This window comes from Adiantum capillus-veneris, chromosome 2 (genome assembly GCF_014529385.1).
Source record: "Adiantum capillus-veneris isolate H3 chromosome 2, ASM1452938v2, whole genome shotgun sequence".
Classification (NCBI taxonomy): domain Eukaryota; kingdom Viridiplantae; phylum Streptophyta; class Polypodiopsida; order Polypodiales; family Pteridaceae; genus Adiantum; species Adiantum capillus-veneris.
This window is the reverse complement of record NC_140932.1, coordinates 133,357,018-133,378,405: the sequence shown is the minus strand read 5'-3', so window position 1 is coordinate 133,378,405 and position 21,388 is coordinate 133,357,018. Positions and strand designations below refer to the sequence as shown.

The 21,388-nt window shown below is 40.4% G+C and overlaps 1 protein-coding gene and 1 pseudogene across 1 annotated transcript; one reads left to right on the top strand and one right to left on the bottom strand.

Moving 5' to 3' along the window:
- Nucleotides 1–3,666: 3,666 nt before the first annotated feature.
- On the bottom strand, nucleotides 3,667–6,192 carry LOC147463671 (cytochrome P450 71AU50-like). The gene is made up of 2 exons (XM_086490104.1): nucleotides 5,107–6,192; nucleotides 3,667–4,350 (listed from the first exon to the last, which is right to left on the bottom strand). The coding sequence occupies exons 1-2, from the start codon at nucleotides 6,010–6,012 to the stop codon at nucleotides 3,718–3,720; spliced, it is 1,539 nt and encodes a 512-aa protein (XP_086346230.1). The 5' UTR covers nucleotides 6,013–6,192; the 3' UTR covers nucleotides 3,667–3,717.
- A 9,240-nt stretch (nucleotides 6,193–15,432) lies between these two features.
- On the top strand, nucleotides 15,433–16,053 carry LOC147463670 (uncharacterized; annotated as a pseudogene).
- The last annotated feature ends 5,335 nt before the right edge of the window (nucleotides 16,054–21,388 follow it).

The window sequence follows — 21,388 nt, the reverse complement described above, 5'->3', positions numbered from 1 at the left end:
CACGAGTTGCACCATACCATAGCCTTAGTCTCCTGCTGAGACCAAAGCTCTTCTAGCTCTCTCTTGATTTGATCCAAAGCCTCAAGATGTGGTGGTTTCTCCTGTCGAAGAGAGATTGATTTCTCCTCTTGAAGAGCGCCTTGTGGTTTTAGGGCTTCAAGTTCTCTACGTAAAGAAGTCAATGGATCAACAGGACTTTCCGAAAACACAAAGGGGGTCTCTATGTGAGGGGAGTTGTTGAATAGCTTCCTACCTCCTCTATCCTAGTAGCAGCTGTGATGAACTCTTCCAGAGTGGCGTCGGGTCAGAGACTCTCTCAGAGTTTTTGCTGAGAAGTTTTGGGAAGCGCCTTTTCCACCCACTTCTTAACCATAAATTCACCGGGTTGCTAGGGAAGCTTGGCAACAAGAGACTTGGTTTCAGTCATAAGTTCTACAAAAGTCTCCTTTGGCTGGAGCACCATGTTAGCCAACTCATCCAAAACCTTCTCCTGGTAGTCACTTGGCCTGAATGCTGCACATAATTATTGTCTTAAGGCAGTCCAAGTTGCAAAATGGTTCTTTGCAAACTGGCTGTACCATTTGTCTTCTAAGCCATCCAAGGTAGTGGAAAGAGTACCAAATAAGCATCTTCTCTATTAAGACCACGACCCCTACAGAGAGATACAAACCTCCTTGCATGGTCGTCAGCATCTTCTGAAGAGAGTCCTTTGAAGGTAGGGAACTTGATGTTTACCTTGACCAAAACACTAGCCAACGCCTCCATGGCCCCTTGCTCAGGAGCCCGTTGCTCAATAGGCTGCTGTAACAAAATAGGAGAGAGATTTACTGGGGAAGGTGATCTGGAAGATGTGGAACGGATGGAGGAATGGGTGATGTCATATGTGGAGGTATGGGTGATGAGGTTGATGGACTTCTACTAGGTACCGAGGGTCGTCTTCTGTTGTAGTACTTCAGAGGACTCAGATGTGCGCTTTGACGCTTGACTGACGGCCTTGTATGTGTCATGCAGCGACCACCAATCAAACCAAGCTTTGGGCAAGAAAACCTTTAACTGGTTGGAGACAGGTCTAGACTCTACTAGGCAAGTGACTAGACCTAGCTGGACCAAGGACCAGGGACGAGGAGGACTAGACCAGGGTCAAGGAGGACTAGACCAGGGTCGAGGAAGGACTAGTCCAGGGACGAGGACTGGTTGGACCAGGGCGAGAGAGGACTAGGGCGAGAGAGGACTAGACTAGTTGGACCAGGGCGAGAGGAGACCAGACCAGCAGGCCACACAGCAGCAGACCACAACATATGACTCGACTATCTCAAAGAACTGATACGTGGCAACACACTCAGCTCCAGCCTAGGACTCACAAGTACAATGGGGTGTCGAGGCTCAGATGTGCAAGGATGGTGCAGAAGTGCTGTGTGTATAGACTCGCTACTCCTAACAACCACGCTGGACCATAGAGCTAGAAGATGATCCGATGACCCAACCGCTACTACTCATATGTACAACCATAAAGAGCCACCAACGGCTCATAAATGTCAGCCATCTAAGTCTATCCCAAAATTGAGTGGTGGTGACCTAGCCACGGTGTCCACTAGACCACCGTCCGTATCCCTGCCACGTGTCACTGTCCAGCCCAGAGAGTCCATCCAGTGTGAACTAGACCAAACAAACTATACTAACTGTGTGTCTTGTGAAAGTGATATTGTAGCCCTGCTACACAAAGCTCACCCAAATTGGAGAAAGAGAGTAGGCATGTGTTGGCAACATTGGTGACTATGTTTGAGGGATGCAACCTGCTCTGATACCAATTGTTGGAATTAGGGTTGTAAGGATGTACAGACAACTTGGAGAAGATGAAGAAGCTCAAGGCATGCAATAGATAGTGTATTGCTTAGTGAACAATGGAAAGATAGAAAAGACCTCCTAGTGAGGGAATAAATCCCCTGATGGTCCTAATTGTATTCACACATATCACTACCACATATAGGGTAACAAAGCCTTTCTCTACAAGCTATGATTAGCCTCTTGCCTAGCAATAATGCATGATTTTCACCCTTTTCACTCTTCAATTCAAAAGTGTTCAACATGAAAGTCACATATATTATCATTTCAAGTGAATCCATAGGGTTCTTTTTAGAGACGGCTCTCTATCAAGAAACACTTTGAAAATAGTGTCAATATGTCTTCTTTTTTTATATTTAAAGTAGTTTTGGATCTTTCCTTTAGTTATTTACCCACTACTTTCCCCTTGAGGAGTATCCACCACTCCTCCTTAAGAGGTGTGTGTGCATGGATAATAAGGGATCTTCAATCTATATTCAAGCTAGCCCACATCTTCTTTTTACCTGGCATTCTTGCACACATTCAAAGGCATTCAAGATCCATTATTGATACATGTTTTAATGTTATAAATGCACATTTGATTTTGAAAAGAATTCCATTGGCAGTTCTAAAGCTTGCATCATCCTTTCACAACCTAAGGTCATGCGATGCACCTTATATTAACTGCATTTGCACTTTTGATGGTTGCTTTTCCCTTTTGGAACCCTAAGGTCCTTCACCTTATAAACATTTTTGTATCGATCCTTCCACTCTTTTGATTTTTTGTTTTAAGAATCACCCTTTTTAGAGAGAGAAAATCATTAAAGTAGACCAAAATCAAATTTGGTGATAGCTGTTCCAAGATCTTCAGCTTGTAGATAAACATTTAAATGAGATTTCATTTTATCAATCTTGTATCTCCGAGGGTATCTATGTGGGTATTTATTCCAATGACTTGCTACACTAACCCATTGGACGATGATCATGCCCTCAGTGACCCAACTACCTTTCTTGCAAGTTCTTTCTTTTCTATAATCTGACGTAGTAGGTGAGTGGCTATCTATGTAATTAGCATACCTTTCCATTATAGTGAGAGGTTTTATGCCAACTCTTCATGGAGAAAAGGAAAGCAAAAAGGGAAACTCGAGACTATATTGCTCTTTTAGTTATTAAGAAAGAATCTAATCATACTGGCTCTCATTCGGTGGAATCTTCAGAGATTCCACCTCTATCTTCACTTGGACTCCACCTTTCCATTTAAAAGAACGAGCCAGCTTGGACCTAGGAATCGAGCCCCCCCCCCCCCCCCCCCCCCCCCACACACACACACGAAAAAACCATCTGAGCTAACCACGGCACCACAAACAATCACTTGCCTTGTGAAGCAACATATAACAATAAAAAGAAAGCTATGCTGCCTACTTAGTCCTCGAGCATCGTTGCTTGCCACTCGTCAACCTCTCTCTCTCTCTCTCTCTCTCTCTCTCTCTCTCTCCACACGTTGAGTCCACGCCACGGAAGGCATCTCTTGTGATTCAATCAAAACAAATGTTTTAATATCGTATCACACTTACTAGCACTTTGAACCTAATAAGACACAATCACATGAATTTTCTATTTGGTCTTCATTTTTTTCATCCTTACACATAAAGAACCGATCTTTGAGCCTTGAACATGACATAAATGCATTTCTTTAGGCTGAAGAAATGTAAGACGTAGTACTTAAAACAAAAAACTCATCCCATTTGACATAAATTTCAATTTCGAATATATTTCAAAAAAGCAATTGTTGTTATTGAATGTGCATGTAGTAAGTGTCAAGAGTTAAATTGTTTGAAAGCAAAGTAGCTCTAAAATTTCTCCTCTTGATTTCAACTACCAATGTACTGCAGTTTTTTAAGAGGCTTCATACAATTGCGCCTCAATGACATGGAGAGGTAGATTTGCTTTGGCAAGTGTAGTTAGAGGCTTGAGGGGTTGTAAAACTATATCATATTTTTCAGAAAACTCTAACTCTCCTACATTTTCCCAATCAAAGCAGTGAAGGAGATTTGCCAGGACTAGTTGCACACTATTTAGTCCTAGCAATAAACCTGGGCAAACTCTTCTTCCAGATCCAAAGGGAAGTAGCTCATATTGTCTACCATGAACATCCATATTGCTACCTAAAAACCTCTCAGGAACAAAATTGGAAGCATTTTCCCAGAGCATAGGATCTCTACCGATTGCCCAAACATTTACAAACGCCATTGTGTTTGATGGTATCTCAAAGTCAAGTAATTGGCAAGGGTGGATTGTGTAATGTGGGATTAACAATGGGGCAACCGGATGCAATCGAAAAGTCTCTTTTATCACCGCTTCTAAGTAGGGCAAACAAGAAACATCACTCTGCTGAACGAAACGTGTAGTGCCTACAACATTGCAAAGTTCGGCTTTGATTATCGATAACTTTTCAGGATTGGCAAGTAGCTCCATGAGTGCCCACTCAATTGCCAATGCAGAAGTATCTATACCTGCAGCAAACAAGTTCTACAAGTGGAAAATGTAGAAAGTCAGCTAGAATTGTTTTGGCAATAAAGTAATCAAGAAATTGAATGATTAGGGAGCCTCTTTTGTAAAACAATTATGCAAATGTTTTTTTTATTTTGTTTCATCAAAGTATGATTACTTAGATTTTACCTTGATAATAAAAAAAGAAAAAGAAAGAAATTTCTTGTAGTATGATCAAGACCCAAATTATTGTTGGAAAGAGCTAAACATTGGCTTATGATACCCGATAGGCCCCGTGTAGGTGAACGTGACTGGCACAGCTGATCACGCCACTTTTTTGGGGACAACAACTTTTTCAACATTATTATGCAAAGGCTACAACACACTCACAACGCACCTGCACACAATGTAGTACTGGTAGAGCACTTGAGTGGGAAATGGCATGTCCAGATATCAAGCATTGTGTGTGGCATCCCTTTTCATCATTTTGGTAAACAATTGGCAGTTAGTTTCTTTTGATTGACAACCGGCTCGGTTGCTTCGCCACGATGGCAAGCAAGCCGATTTTTAACCAAAGCCCATCACCTAAGTGCAAACTACCGTCCCTCCTTTGTAAAATCTATCGTTTTTCCTTTCTTTCCTTGCAAACCCATCCTAACTACCCCCCACGCCCCCCCCCCCCCCCCCAAAAGCCAAAAATACCCCAAAAAAAAAAAACCCATCATTGTACACTCACACATACAGTGAACCATGGTGAATAGACCCCGATGCATGGTGAGTTTCAAAGAGACTCACCATCAATATTGAGATGATGTGATCATCAGTGATCTGTATATTAGCTCGATGGTTGTCAAGGGATGTTGATAATAAGGTGTTGAGAAAATCATGAGGTTGATCGTAACCTGGTGCATGGTCTTGTCGCCGCTGATCGATGGCCTTCTTGAAGGTTGTCTTGATCTTGCTTCTGAGAAGCTTGCTTTGTTTGGCATAGCCTTGGAGGTCAAGCCAACGACAGCAAGGAATGTAGTCACTCAAATTGAAAGTTGCCATCATGTGAACCCAATCGAGGACTAGGTCGAGTAAATTGAATTGGCAAACAAGCTTATTGCCGAGGATCATACGAGAGACGATGTTGGTAAAGGTGGAGTAAAGGAGGGGGCGAAGAGGGAAAGGGAGGGCGGTGTGAGAGTTGGCTAGGATAGAGGACAAGAGGTGGGCTAATTCTTGGTTGGAGATGGGGCCAAAGTGGTGAACCATTTTGGAGCTAAAGAGGTGGGTGCTACAAAGTTGGCGGACAAAAGTGTGGTATGGGTCGGGATGGGAATTGAGTATGCTATGGCTGCCGTTGAGATGAAGATCGACGGTGGTGGGAAAACGATCAGAGAAGATTTGGTCGTGGGTTTGCAGGATAAGGCGGGCGGTTTGCGGGGACGAGGCCACGATAACTGGCACAGAGCCAAAGCGCAAGAAGAAGAGGGGCCCATATCTCTGGCTCAGCTTATGCAGAGTTCGATGTGGGTTCTCTCCCATTAGATGCAGGTGCCCTATTATCGGCAGCCCTGGAGGCCCCGGCGGCAGCTTCAACCCCTTGCGAGCAGCTGATCTCCTTACTACAATAATAGACCCAAGCACACAAACTGCGACTGCAGGCAGTAGCAAAACTATTATCTGCGCGCACCAGCTCAACGTCGCCATTGTCATCTCTGCGCGGAATCGCCGTATTCGCTGTCGTACATTATTCTCTCCGACGTCCTGGCGGCAGCAGCTCAGCTTGACAGCAGCAACTCTTCTCAGCACAACACGCGACTACAGACGCCCTACGCAGTAGCTCAAGCAGCTAGCCATGGTCATCTCTCTCTGCGCACAATGATCTCCAGTTACCCCAACCCCTTAATTGTATAGGCCTAGTCTGCTAGTAATTTGCGTGCACGACTCTTTGAGCCGCTGGGCCATGAGGTTGCCCATCTTTTCTTGGGAATGGGCGGGCCTGCATTACACACCCACCACCCAAGTAAAAAAATCATTCTTTTGATACGGTGAAAGTTCACGCTGATTCTAAAACACTAAAATAAAAGGGAGGTTCAAATCTACGGTATGAAATGAAGGGACTCATTTTACAAACAAGGTGAGGAGTCAAGATGGCCTATTGAAGGTAAGGAAGAGGGGGACGATCTATCAAAAGTAGGTCTCAATAAGTTGTGCAATTGTATTGTTTTGATATAGAATTGTATTGTCTATATACACACATAATTAGACCCCTATCACACTGAGTTGCGTATCCATTATGAGTTGGACGATCATGATCAACATGCCCTTGCATGAGAAGAGTTCGGACTACAATAGCTAGCACAAATGCTGTCACACTGAGCGCATGCGAAAAATTAGAAAAGTTGCTATGCGTCCAATCAAACGATAGGATTAGTGTTGGGGTTGAAGTTGGGCGGGCATGGGAGGGCGATACAATTTTGAAAAAAGTGTGTCGCTAAGCTATATGGCCAACTAAGTTGGGAAAACATGGACATCATCCCAATGTGATAGGTGACTCCGTCGGTACATCCGTTGATTGGTTGGGAAGAGAATAAACATTTTCTGCATGTCCCAATGTGACACGGGTGTTAGAAACTAGAGGTTTCAAACTGGCCTATTGATCGGTATGGCCCCCACCACTGCCTTCAACAACAGATTATGGATATGGGAAATGCACTTTTCCTTTGTCCCCAATCCCCCCACACAAATGCACACACGTCTACATAGAGGTGAAATGGTCAACAAATAGTGAGGTTAAAGTTTGTATAAATGTTGAAAGAAAAGGGAAGTTTTTTTCTGGCCTTCAAAATGAAAAAAGTTGAATCATCCTTAAGATGGCACTTATTTTTTTCAAACTCTATAAAGAAGTAGTAAAGATGCCTTGTCTGGTACAATGGATCTACTAAAACAAGGTGAAAAAATCACATTGACATTTTAAGATAAAACAAAGTAAAAAATTATAATTAAAATAATAATTTTAAAAAACAACAAAATAAAGAGACCCCATTACAAATTAAAAAGTAGATCTAATAAGCATAGATACTAATTAAACAAATTCTTAAGAAAAAGTAGGTTCAATAAAAATAAAAATACACAAATATTTTCATAAAACGTCCTTTTAAGAGGTCTTAAATGAAAAGATTCTTTGGCAAATCAAAATATTACATTATTTCACATCATGTCTTTTTAGGAGGTTTTAAATTAAAAGATTTTTTTACAAATCAAAATATTACATCATTTCACATAATAGGATCAAAATTCTATGAATGTACTACTAATGCTTTGTTCTTTAAGGTTTTCTAAAGCAGTCTAAATAAACAAAGATAAAATAATTTTTTTAATGAAATGGAGCCCATGTTCTTCAATGAAAAAACTAAAATAACAAAAAAAAGGTGGAAGAGGACAAAAAAGACTTTGTGTGACCCAATTTTCAATGGTCCTCTTTAAAGAAAGAGGCACATAAATGTCAACACCTTTCACAAAAACCTAAAAAAATTATTAAAAAACAAGCAATTGTATACATGTCCTCCATCCGATTGACTTACATCAACGGTCCACAATCTGCACCCAAAATCCACCCACCTCACTATGGTCTTCTGCAGACCAATAAAGAAGACTTCAATTGTTCGCATGACATGGTGATAGTGTTCGAGAAAAATCAATTTTTGGCCTATGGAAGGCCATAGGGTTAAGTGTACAAAGTTGTTGCAAAACTGAGGCCGTTGGATTCTTTGGCTAGATGAGCACCACATGGCAAGGTTCTTTATAAAATATCTTTGCTGTCTCTTTTGTTTTCTTACATCACTTTCTTTGAGAGACAAGTGTCCCTAAGGGATTCAAAAGTCTTGTGAATAGAAAGCTTAAACTAAGTCAGTATTTACTTTGTTTGCATGCTTGAAAATGACTTCTATACTTCTATACTATATATGAAGCAGCTTAAATTTTTTAAGGAAGAGAGACCCTCCATGTGTCACTCACTCCTTCATTCAAGAGAAACCTTATAAGACCTCTATTTTAAAATGCAAAACTCAAAGGTAGGAAGATTTAAAATACAAAAGTGAATAGTAACATTGCAAAAAATGAAAAGACTTTTGGGAATTGAAAATCAAAGGCTTTTTACTTTACACAAAGTAACTGAACCATTTAAGTACACATAGCAAAAAGACTTTGGAAAATGTAAAGTCAAAAGCCTTTCTACTTTACATAAAGTAAATAGTCCAGCTTAAGTGTACATAACAAAAAAATGACAATTGTTGTGGATATTTTATTGTTTTACGAGAACTTAATTTTTAAAGATAAAATTACCTTTGTTTTTTCAAAGGGTTTTTTTAAAGACCAATATTGATATCTCTTAACAATTTGTGAAAGTGTATTTTCAAATAAAAAAATTTGACCAAAATCACAATAGTAAGTGAATGTATTTAAATCTCAAAGAAAGTACAAAAAGACCTCAACCTTAGCCGAGCCTTGAGGTGCTGAAGATTACACATTTGTTCTCTCCCAGAGGCTACCAAGAACAAATTAAGTGTACTATACTAACAAACTTTTACTTACCGTACCTTGCCACAACGACATTCGTGTATTTTGGAAACAAACAAGTGTATTTTCAAAATTTTAAAAATAACTATAAAGAGACACTTCTATACCCTTTCTGAAAGTGCTTGAAAAATTATTCGCATTGGGCACTTGTGTTGGTGTCCCTTCTCTCTCAATTTATCGGTTACTATAGTGAGTGCATGTATGTACGTACATGCACATGACAGAGACATTAACAAAAACTCAAACATTGAGTATATTTTATAAAGAGAGGAGGGCTTGCCTGCTTATGACAAAGCTCGAGCATCCATGGGGTAGATCTCGATGCAACTCAAGTATGTAACCGGAGACGGAGAGAGAGAGAGAGAGAGAGAGAGAGAGAGAGAGAGAGAGAGAGTTGACAAAGAGAGGAATTTTGTGGACAACCCACTATTAGATTTAGCAAGAGTACATCTTCTTGTGTAAATCAGCTTTTGGGATGGTAGATAGGTCAATTTCAACACGTGCATACATGCTTGTGTATTTGTGTATACGTGTGTGTGTGAGTGAGTGTGGAGGGAGAGAGAGAGAGAGAGAGAGAGAGAGAGAGAGAGAGAGAGAGAGAGAGAGGAAGAAGAAGAAGAGAATTTTAACGTCGTAGGAAACTATCCCAAGAGACCTTAGAGATCTAGCCGACGAGGAGAGTTGAACTCAAGACCTGTTATTCAAGAGGAAAATGGTATAACCTTTCTATCACCCAAGTGTGGTAGATTGGTTATGCCATTTCCCTCTTGCATAAATCTTTCCTCCCCCCTTACCTTCAACAGGCCATCGTGAGTCCTCACCTTGTTTAAACGTGCAAAATTTATTTCCCGTCATCATAGCATTGGTATCATCCTTATATTGTTGTAGACACAGATCCTTAGTGGCATTCGAAATAGAAACACCCTTAACTCTTCTTTCTCATAGCATCTTGGGTAAGACATCCAAGGGCATCTGAACAAACAACATACAAGGGGGGGGAAATAGGACATCCTTGTCTGATAGAGTTGGTCAAGGGAAAGACATCAGTGAGGTCTCCATTAATATCTATCGTGGCTTTGGCATCGCCAAATAGGACCTGAAAAAATTGATAGATTCCTTACCAAAACCCATGTCAAACAATGACTGAAAAATGAAATCCGACTGCATCCTATCATGAGATTTATCAAAATCAATTTTAATTAAGGAGACAAAATCATGGTCACTCTCCTAAGCATACTCCACTACTTCCCAAATGGTGATTATAGAGTCCAAGATAAACCTTCCTCTAATAAATCCTTTCAATTCTGGAAGAATAATCTTATCCATTATGGGCCTAGTTTTCTCCTAGCTAGAGAGAGGGAAAATATATTATAGATAGAAGTCAGACATGTGATGGGCCTCCAATTGCCTAGATCCTCCTTATCTCCCCTCTTCTGAATGAGATTCACTACACCAGTGTTTATGTTAGAGGACAAAATACTAGCTCTGAGTGCTTCCATCCATATGGACAAGAGATGTGGGACTAGGAATTCATGATAATGATGAAAAAAATCACTAGGGATACCATCCGGCTAGGTGACTTGCCTGTCTTAAGATCTAGAATAGTGTCTCTAAGCTTCCCATTTGTGATGGGTTGGTCTAAGCCTCTTGCCATTTGCTAGGGTATAGTTTTCCCCCTTATTCTGGCTACTTTGACTGTGTGAGTAGTCTGACCAACCCCTCTTTGAGGGGGGTCAGAGAATATTTTCATATAGTATTGTTAAACAAATTGAAAATTATCAGAGTGAGAAGTGACCACAATTCCATGCTCATTCCTCAGAAAAGGAACAAAGTCCTTACTCTTCTTCTTATTTTTAATAGCGCAAACATGTTTTCTTCTACTCTGTCTATCTTCCCGACCCAAATTTCCCTTGTCTAATGTATGGAAGCCCTAGCAGCCACTAATTCCTTTAGTTTAAGTTTTTCTCTCAGATCTAAGGGGGGGGGAGGAGGAGGGAAATTGGGGGAGTAGAAGATTCTAGCTCCTCTACTTGGGCCTTTATCATCTTACTTCTTTTTACCTTCTCTATACCACTAATAGCTTGCCCTTTCTGATTCCACCTGTCACAAACATCCTCCACGATGTTAAAGTCCCCCATTAGAATACAAGGTTAATGACAAGTAGACAGCTCCTGCCACATGCTGGCTCTTTCAAAAATGGATTTTGAGGCATAGATAGAAATTATAGTATAATTGAAAGGACTAGAAAGGGATAAATCAATCAAGCTCCCATTTCCTCCTTTGATGACTTGGGACACAAGTTGACTGTATTTATTAGAGATTTCCATGACTGTTCCTCATTTACCCTAGGAGTGGTCAGTGTGGTACCAAGAGTGATTGCTACCCAATCTTTGCAGGTTAGTAATCAGAGGTTTTCCAACAACTTAGAGTTCAACATCCAATTTTTATAAACCTGAGCTTTGAGGAGTTGGTGAGGCCTTTGCAATTCAATGTACATCCTTTAATGCTTGGGAATTTCATTTTTGACTGATTTTGAATGACTGATTTTGAAAGGTTTAGCCAGGGACACAGAGCCTCTGGCAATATCTTTAGAAGATTCGTTTTTTCTTTTAAGGTTTACCTTGTTTAGGCATTAGGAGTCTCTTCTCTTCATCCTGAGTCATTACTATATCCATTGATTGGTTTGGGGAAGAGGCTAGTTGGGTCTTAGTTTCTAGGTCTTGTTCCTCCAGTTGTTTATCAATAGCTTCTCATCAGCTTGAACCTTATTGGTGCACATGGTGTATTGGGAATGGTTTTTCCCTCATCTTTAGAGGAAGAAGAGGAGAATAAGCCCCTAGTTTTCTCCATTGGGTTGTCAGGTGGTCTTGGAATCTCTATCTCATCTTGTTTGGTTTGAGCTTGAGGTCCGTTTGGGGGAATCAAATTTCCCTCCATCCTCTATTCTGATCTGTCTTGGATTGGATTGGACTAGACTAGTTTTCTTCAGGAATTTCATAGGTGAAGGGATCAAATACCTTCTCAAAGAGAGGGATGAAAGAATTTTTAAGTGTGTTCGTAGCCTTATTGCCCTTATTACCGTTGACTATATTTTTCCTTGAGATAGGTTGAAAACCTTCCCGATTGGCCTTAGAGTTGTCTTCATGAGCTGGCAGGGGTTTCAGATCTAGACAGTCCTTAATAAAATGACCTTTCTTCATACAGTGAAAACAAGTGTTTGGCAGGTTCTTAAAAGCTATCCTCTGCAAATGTAGGAAGTTCCCTGTAGAGTCTTTAACAGGTTTCACATATTTAAACTGAGAGGCCAGGTCCACCTCAATAAGGAGTTGGCAAGGGGATCCCATTTGGGATTAATGCCACCTCTTACTCTTTGACCCAGAACTTTCCCAACATAGAAGCCAATGTCCTTCAACCAAGGGTAGTAGTCTACTTGTAAATCAGGAAAGTCCACCCATAGAGGGACTTTGGTAGGTTTTGGGCCCCTACGGTTAAACCGAGGGTTCCAGTTAAACACTAACAAGGGGGCATTTTTAATAATCCATTGTCCTTGACTAACTATCTGTAATGCTACATTTGCATTGTTAAAGAAAAATAGATAGTAGTTATTAGGCGGGTATTGTACCTAAACGACTCTAATGTTCTTGTTCTCCTATTGTTCAGAGATCTAGGTTTTGAAAACCAATCATATCTAATGTCCGCCCACCTCCCCTTTTTTTTCTTTCCCTCTTCTTTTTGCTAAACCCTACCTCGCATATACTTCTCCTCTTAGAGTTTCTCCCAACCATGGTACCTTCAAAACCTCATTAAACTAGCCTCCGTTTTTGTACAACCTCAATAACTCTAAACTTGGCTCCACTTTTTGTACACCCTTTAACTAGCCTCCAATTTTGTACACCCTTTAGAACCCCCCCCCCCCCCCCCCCCCCCCCCCTTTTTTAGTACCTCCTTAGAATTTGTGGAGTAACTCAACTTTATAACTAGCCCTATTCTCCCTTGATTAGAGTACTCTGTACAGGTTTTTGAACCATGCCCTCCTATTTATATCCCCTCTCTCCACCAATTTTTTACACCACCGATGAGCTAATCTAAGCGAAACGTGTTTGGTGTAAAATTGGTGTTTTCTACTACCCCACCCCCCACCTCCTTTTTCTCTATCCCTTTTGCAAGTCTCGCTCGCTATGAATTTCTTTGTAATCATCTTGCAAAAGGCTATGAAGCTTTACCCTCGAGGTAACTTGTCAATACTTATGGAATCATCTCGCATAGCTGATGGAATAAATGACAAGGGTACTACCAGGAAGATGGAGCAAAACACCTATCATGCCAAGCAGAAGGCTCTCCATGAACAACCTACCTCTACTTCTTCTTCTCAAAAGAAGAAAAGAACTGCCTCCAATGCAGAAACAAAGCCAAATCAACCCAAGAAAGGAAAATATCTCTCTCCTGCTGAATTAAGAACCTACATCAACGAAGAAAGATGCTTCAAGTGTGGACAACTTGGACATATGAAGGGTGATTGCCCTACCAAAACCTCTCAACCACCTTCTTCAAATGCAGTCCCAGATGTATAGGGGAATACAACCAAGGATGGAAAAGAAAGAGCTCTTCTTAAAGCATGGGGTAGCATCAACAACCAACGGGCTCTTATTTTTTTTGATCCCGGTAGTACATACAATTTCATCTCTACAAAGCTAGCTAATAATCTGAATTTACACCTCAACCGTTTTGGATTTTTTATTCAAGCACAATTTGCTTTCAAAGGACAGAACTCGAGCTCTACTCCAATCATAGGGAAGCTGAATTTAAAGGTCAACAACTAAAGAGTCTTTCTTACTAGCTTCACTTCAAGAGTGTGATGTCATCTTGGGAATGCCTTGGTACTACAAGATGCATCCCATTCCTGACTATGTTCAAAAAACTTTATCCTTTGATCATAAAGGAAATCAATATCTTGTACTTGTAGATGCAAGTGATTGGAGTATCACCGTCCACAATCACATTGCAATCAAGAAATTAATAAAAAAGTGTGTTTTAGCATACTTAATTTTTGCAAGAGAGAGAGAGATGTGTCTGCTTCACAACTTTCTTCCTCTTTAGATAAAAAACGAATTAAGTTATTAGAAAGTTTTGAAGATTGTTTTGTAGATGAACTTCCAAATGAAATCCCACCTTCTCGACTTGAGGATCATAATTGATTTGATCCCAGGAAGTTTTCCTCCAAATCAGCCCCCTTATCGAGTTAGTCTAATGGAGCAACGGGAAATCATCAAGCAGATTAACAAACTTTTGGAGAAGGTCTTAATAAGGCCTAATACTTCTCTATATTGTTCACATGTCTTACCAATATAGAAAAAGGATGCCACATTCCGCATGTGCATAGACTATAGATCTTTAAATAAGATCACAATCAAGAATCGATTCCCAATCCCTCAGATTGATGACATTCTTGATAAGTTACAAGGAGCAAGTGTCTTTAGTCGTATAGACTTGAAGAGCGGGTATCATCAAATCTGCATAGCTCCTTAGGATGTGCATAAGACTTCATTTAGAATAACCTTCGGGTTGTATGAATTTGTAATGATGGCTTTTGGACTCACTAATGCACCAGACACATTCAACAAAATGATGGATAAAATCTTTCACTCATATAGAAGATTTACAGGAGTTTTCTTCGATGACGTCTTAATCTTCTCAGAGACAAAAGAAGAACGCTACAAGAATCTCGCCTTAGTCTTTGAAGGATTACACAAACACAAATTATTTGTGAATGCTAAGAAGAGTGAGTTCTTTCTAAATGAAATTCACTACTTGGGCCATATAGTATCTCACAACTAGGTGAGAACATTAGGAAAATATTGAACCCCCTTGGGGCCATATAAGGATTTCTAATTTTAAGGGATTAAAGCTAATTTTGTAGGGGATGGAGGGAACAAAGACAATAAATAGGGCTACTTTTGTAGCTCTCTCTCTAACTTCTCTCTAGATAGGAGAGGGGGGGAAAGTAGGGAATAAGGGTGGTAAAGTAGGAGGAAGAGGGGGGATAAAGTAGGAGAGAGAGGAGTAAAAGTAGAGAGAAGAACCATTCTCTCTCTACCTATCACCAAACAAAGAGAGTAAGTAGTCATGACAAAATCCACTTTTCAGTTCATGCATCAATTCACCCCAAAAAATTGAATTTTTTATAAAAACTTCAAAATGGATCTTTTAAGCTTTCAAAAGGTCCCTATCTATCTATATATATATATATATATATATATATATATAACAGTATTTTTTTAGAAGAATCTAACTTTTATAAGCTCCAAATCTAAAATTCCTTGGGTCCCTCTCTACATTAACTCCAAGAATAAATAGATAATGCCACATCATCAAAACGTCCATCTAATAAAGCCTAAAAATTGAAATTTTTAAAATTTAAAAATTTATCTCCTTTGAGCTCAAAAATTGAATTTATATATGAAAAAATATATTTTTAAGTCTTTTTATCCCAAAAATTGTCTGTTTATCCTAAAAAGTATATCTTATCAAATTTTTTCCCCATCATAACTTTTCACCATGTCTCTTCGCGACATAACCAATGAATCACCTGCGTCGTCATCTACTAGGTCAACTGATGTCAATCTGCGTCTACCGATCGAATTTGCTCCCACAAAAAAAAATGACGAGAAAGCATCTCAATCGGCATCCATACGACGGTTTCGAGGAGAAACCAATGTTGACTTGTGGCTTGATGGAGGGTTGTATCCAAAAGATCCGCTCGTGGGCTGTCATCCGACATTCCGTACACTCCCAAGCTTAATCAAATATGTGGGAGAAGGAGAACGTGGTCTTCTTGGGTATTGTAAGAGATTGGACTCCAATCACGCAGGTGCGTCGGCATATTTCTGACAACAATGTCAAGTGTTACACATTCATTCCACAAATCTCCAACAACAACTACATTCCACAGAGAAACAACTCAAAGATCTTAAAGAGGAGATGAAAGCTACAGAAACAGAGGTAACTAAGCTACAGATTGCAATGATGCACCTAAAAGCCACTCCATTTGGCATGCGTGAGCGTAAGAGGGAGTTCTCTTCCATTGAAAACTTATCCTCTAATGGAAGGGCACGTAAGAAGCGGATAACGGCAACCAGGTATTTTTTTAAATTCACAGTGTTCATAACTCTCAAATAATTTTCATCAATTTGTAACTCGGTTCACCTTTTGAAATAGGACATATATACAAGATGTGTGTGGAAGTTTTAGACAAGAGGACCGTTGCAATCTTCTCCTAGGATGCATCTCAAAGGAAGATATACTTTACATCATAGGTTGTGAAAAGGCCAAACACATGAAAGATGCCATCACAAAGGAGATCCTAAAAAAGATCTCTAACCTTGTGCTTGAGGATGATGTCCAGAGAGCTTGTGATGAGGTTGGGATCAGCACAAATGCATACCATGCACTTCATGGATTGATGAAAGATGCATTACGAGAGCAAGGCATCACCAATAATTTATTTCCTATTCCACATAGGTTCCGACTTGCAAAAAAAGCAAACAATGATCTCGTTCAGGAATCCCTTGGCGAATACAAACACATTGAAGGATCCATGGTGTACTCTTCCACGAGTGCCAAGTTATGTGGTAATATAAAGGGAGGCAATACTATTCCTAATGGGGCAAAGTCTTTTAGTTATCATCAATTCAACAATATTTTTGTTGACTTGAAAGGACTACAACGAGCTATGGTTAAATTTTATGCTTTGTCTCCACAAGGTAATACAAATTGTAATGTCATTTTTTATTTGTATTGAATATCATTTAGTATAACAATTCAATTCCTGTGTGAAATATGTGTTGTTTCAGTACTTGGAGAGAAGCTCATATTTATTCTTAAGCTAGATGAATGTCAAATTGTCAAAGGACGGAGATTGGAACGTATGAGTGTCACACTCATGAATGAGGCAATGTTTTTTGCAAAAGTCGATGCTATCGGTGATCATTCTCAGAAACCATCATTTAGTGTACAATCAGAAAAAGAAATATGGTGGTTAGGAGCTTTTGAAGTTTCGAAAGAGACTCGTGAGGTGTTGGCATGGGTCTTCTCTATGATCCCGTGGATCATAGAGGTTATTAAGGCACAACTAGAGGGAGAAAAGCTAGAAGTAGATGGAGTAGGTACATTTGATGTTAAGTGGCACTTAGGAGGTGATCTAAAAACAATCAAATGTATACTTGGGTGTAAACAAGGTGCTTCATCACTTCTTCCTTGTCCATATTGTATACGAGGATACAAGGAGAGTACTCGTGGCTCCACGTCTTCAAAGAAAAATGTCAAGGGAAGTCAGGCAACAAGGTCAATGGATGATGATGCAAGGGATTGGGTGTGCTCGGTGTTGAAGTGTCCTATCATGGAGGTCCCCAATCGATCGACAAAAGATAAAACATGGCATCCCATTCTCAATTTTCCACTTACAAATGTACACTTTTGCACTTTGCATGCCTTTATGCGTATATTTGATCGCTTGTTAAAGCTTCACATAGAGTACGCTTTCACAATGAAACCACTTTCCAGATCCATGGAAGCCATTGGAATAGTTGAAACAATTCTAAATTCGATTGGATGTCATGGTGGCAATGTTTCTATCATCGGTGAGGTGGAAAATATGCATGAAGTGCCACAAAAAGTATCTATGAATGGTGTGAAAGCACGTAGGTTTTTCAAGAAACCAGAGATGCGAAAGGAGAGGGGTGAAGAGGATGCTCCATGGGAGCTATGGAAAGCGCTTTGCAAGTGTACGACTGATCAAGATTCAAATCCGGTGCTTGTAAATTTGCGTAGGCAAGTGTGGCACCACTTGGAGTTAGTGCTTCAAATCATGTGGAAATCCCAAACCACGAGCGAGCAACAAAATTTGTTCAAAGATCACATTTCGAATTTCACTAAAGCATTTGTGCAAGCGTGGGGAGAGATCAATATCACACACTACATGGTAAGTTACTTTGTTCAGTTCAAATTTTGATGCTATACATAAATATTTATCTAAGCATTTTTTCTTGATGCAGCATATTTTGTATACGCATGGAGCATTCTTTATGTCAAAATATGGTTCATTAGACATGTGGAGCACTCAAGGAATGGAAAAATCACATTATCGAGCCAAAGGTGTTTACTTTAAAAATACACGTCACGGTGGTGGAACTACGAGATCCAACTACATGAAGGAGATGTTTGATTGGTTCTTTCGTTGTTCTTTGGGGAGATGTCATGCCATAGAGTGAGCGCGAAAGTCAAGTCTTGCCAAGGAGGTTAGGAGACAATCTCGACTTACTGCTAAAGAGAAATGGAGAAACTCCACCGGACCCCTTAATCATGCTAGGTGGCATGAAAATCGCCATAGAGTGGGCAAACGTTGGTTACCCAACATGTAAAACAAATGATGCTATGCAATGTAATGTTTATGTTTGTAGATGTCTTTGTTGAGTTGCATATAATACTTCTCCATTTATCCATTTTTTGTTTTTTATATTTTGATGATATTAAGAGTTTTTTTAAGTGGCCTGGTCAAGTGTGAAGAGACCTTTTTTTTTTTAAATATAGGGCTTTTAGAGAAGAGGGAGTCTCATTTTCAATCTTGCCCCTTCTTACACCATGGCACGCACAAAGCAAACAGCAAGAAAAGATCAACCTTTTTTTGCTCACCCTCACTCAACCGTCCAAGGTGCTCAAAAACCACCTTGGATACACGAAAAAGAGCTCTTAGAAGAGATGGAGAGAGAATGGTCAGGTGAAGAGCAACAAGATGGACAACCTTCACGCGCGCAAGAAGAAACGGGTAGTGACATCAGACACAGAAACCGAAACGGACAACGAAGCACAAAGCCCACCATGGAGCAGACAGGAGATCCCAAGCAATCATCGAGTTTTGGCTGGGAAGACATTGCCACGTGGCTTCGGCGCTCTGCCGTCAGATCAGCCTAGAGGTGATCATGGGTTACTAAATGAAGAGGATTTTGAGGATGTAGCAGACGAGCCAGTTGGAGCGCAAGGTGGAGTTGAAGAGCCAGTCGGAGCACATGGTGGCCTTGAAGATGTGCAAGCTCCTCCAGCTCGCAAGCCCTCTCGTAAAAAGAAAAAGTTTTTCAAGGTTCGCCCTCGCAAGGCCCATGTCCCAGATCCTACCATCCCTCAACAACGGGCTCCTATTGTGAAGCGACGCATTCCAAAGGTGTTGCAAGAGATTCGTCACTATCAAAAAACTTCATACCTTCTCATCCGCAAGGCACCATTCGCACATTTGGTGAAAGAGATCATGCAAAGTTATCGAATGGCGTTTCGAGTTCAAGGTATCGCCGTAGAATCTCTGCAAGAAGTGGCAGAATATCATCTAATTTCTATTTTTGAAGACACCAACTTGTGTGCTATTCATACAAAACGGGTGACAATAATGCCCAAGGATTTAGCTCTTGCGCGTCGAATCAGAGGAGAAAGAGATTGAATTTGACTTTTATGCAATTTTGCCAATGTAAAGATATCTTTTTGAAATATAACGAGTCGTGGCTTTTTCAAATATAACGAGTCGTGTACATTTGTGTTTTAAGTGATATAAGTAAAACTAAGTAGAGAGAGAGAGAGAGAGAGAGAGAGAGAGAGAGAGAGATGTGGATAGAAGAGCTGTCAACCAAGTGTGGTTGATTGAATAACCAAAAAAGGCATTGTATTCTTATAATATTAGCCTAAAAAAGGTTTAAAAAGGCTGTCTACAGGCCTGCCGCAAAGGTGCGCGAGAAGGCAAAAGTAGAAGTTACTTTTGCTTTCTCGCGCGCCTCTGCGGCAGACCTCTAGACAGCCTTTTTAAACCTTTTTTAGGCTAAAATTATAAGAATTTTATGATATTATGCTTTTTTTGATGTTATTTATATGAAAAAACTCTATATTTTGATTCAAAGAATTGCACAATCGTATCACAAGATAGAACCAATCACATATTGTCTATCGTACCATAAACTCAATACAGAAGTTGGAAAGTACCAGTTAAAATCAATTCCCATTCGAATTTTGAAATAACAAAGTACAAAGATGTGATATATCTCATTACATATTTGAAGGAGTTAATTACAAGATTTATGCAGCTATTGAGTGCTTGAGCCGTCTAAGATATGGCGAGCAATGTTTTCTCGGCGCTCTTGGGCGTAGGGAAGCTGTTTGTGCAGCACATCCCAAGCAATTTGTTCCACATTGCTTAGACCTACAGCTTGGCTTAAGGCCACGTTACAAAGCACACGACCACGAATGTGTGTCCCAAATGCAGCATTGGCCAGAGATTTATTTACAAGATATATAACTTGGGAGGCTTGAGATATGGTTGACAGGCATAGGATGCGGCTCATTGCTTTCATCATTGACACCCAAAATTGACCACAAGGAGTGTACTCCTTGTGGATTATCGCAAAGCCGTCCTGGAGGAGCTTGCCAAGGTAATGCGCAAGAGACGACTGCCATCCAAAATCTTGGCACCTACCATCTCCTCCCCGACCTGCATGCTCATCCAGCTCCACAACATTCTACAAAGAAATCAATAGGTAAATAAGATTTCAGAATGCAACAATGAAAATTAACGTAATCACAAAACAAAAATTAATTAATACCTCTTGTTTTTCGTTGTCCTCATCATTTATGCCTTTGCTGTCAAGAGAAATAGATGAATTGGGAGCCATAGCAACACTCTCAAGTTCATCTATATGAACAAGCATAGGCGTGCATTGGGCTTCAAGCAATGCGCGTGTAGCTACAAACTCATCCTCCAACACAGATGAGTGCAGTGCATCTGTCACCGCTACCATTGCCAACTCCACTGTATCTACTACACTCTCTCCAAGGGGAAGGAGGCTTCGATCCAAAGGATCGGAAGAGGGGTCAATGGAAGAGGACTCTACAGTGGCATAGAGGATGGATAGACACTCATCCATGCGGATGTCAAAAGTCTTTTCAAGATCATGTAAAAACAAATATTCCTCCCCATTTATCACAATTGGGGAGAGGTGTTAAAAAAAAACCTCCGGAGTTAATGTCTCCTCTGGCGCATCTGCAGCAGGCTTAAAGGATGCTTCTGCACCCTCATCACCCATGGATTTGGCGGCATCCATGACACCTTCTGGGTAGGTTAGGGCAAGAATATTTCCCTCTTTGCTCGCATCCCAGGGCGCTGTAATGGGCTCCTTTGTGTCCTTGACGACACCCCCAAGGCGCAAATGAGGCAAACTCACCGCAGATCTTTCAGGCTCCTCCGCAAGAAGAAACACAAAAGTCGCCAAGCGACTTAGAAACTGGGTGCCGACCTTCTTCTTTTTCAAACATGAATCTTCAATGTACTGACCTGCCTCACCCGCAATTACACAAAATCGCTGAAGTCGTTGGGTGAAAGGCCGATCGCTTTTGTGTATGTAGCGAAGCAAATCGCATGGAATCCACAATTCCCCTTGTCCGACAATTGGTATAGCATACTTGTCGATGTAAAATTCAAAAA

Excerpts from the sequence above, each read along its gene's own strand:
- LOC147463671 (XM_086490104.1), bottom strand. The coding sequence starts at position 6,012 with ATGACAATGGCGACGTTGAGCTGGTGCGCGCAGATAATAGTTTTGCTA. Across the intron at positions 4,351-5,106 it reads ACATCATCTCAATATTGATG|AACTTGTTTGCTGCAGGTAT; the intron begins GTGAGTCTCTTT and ends TTCCACTTGTAG.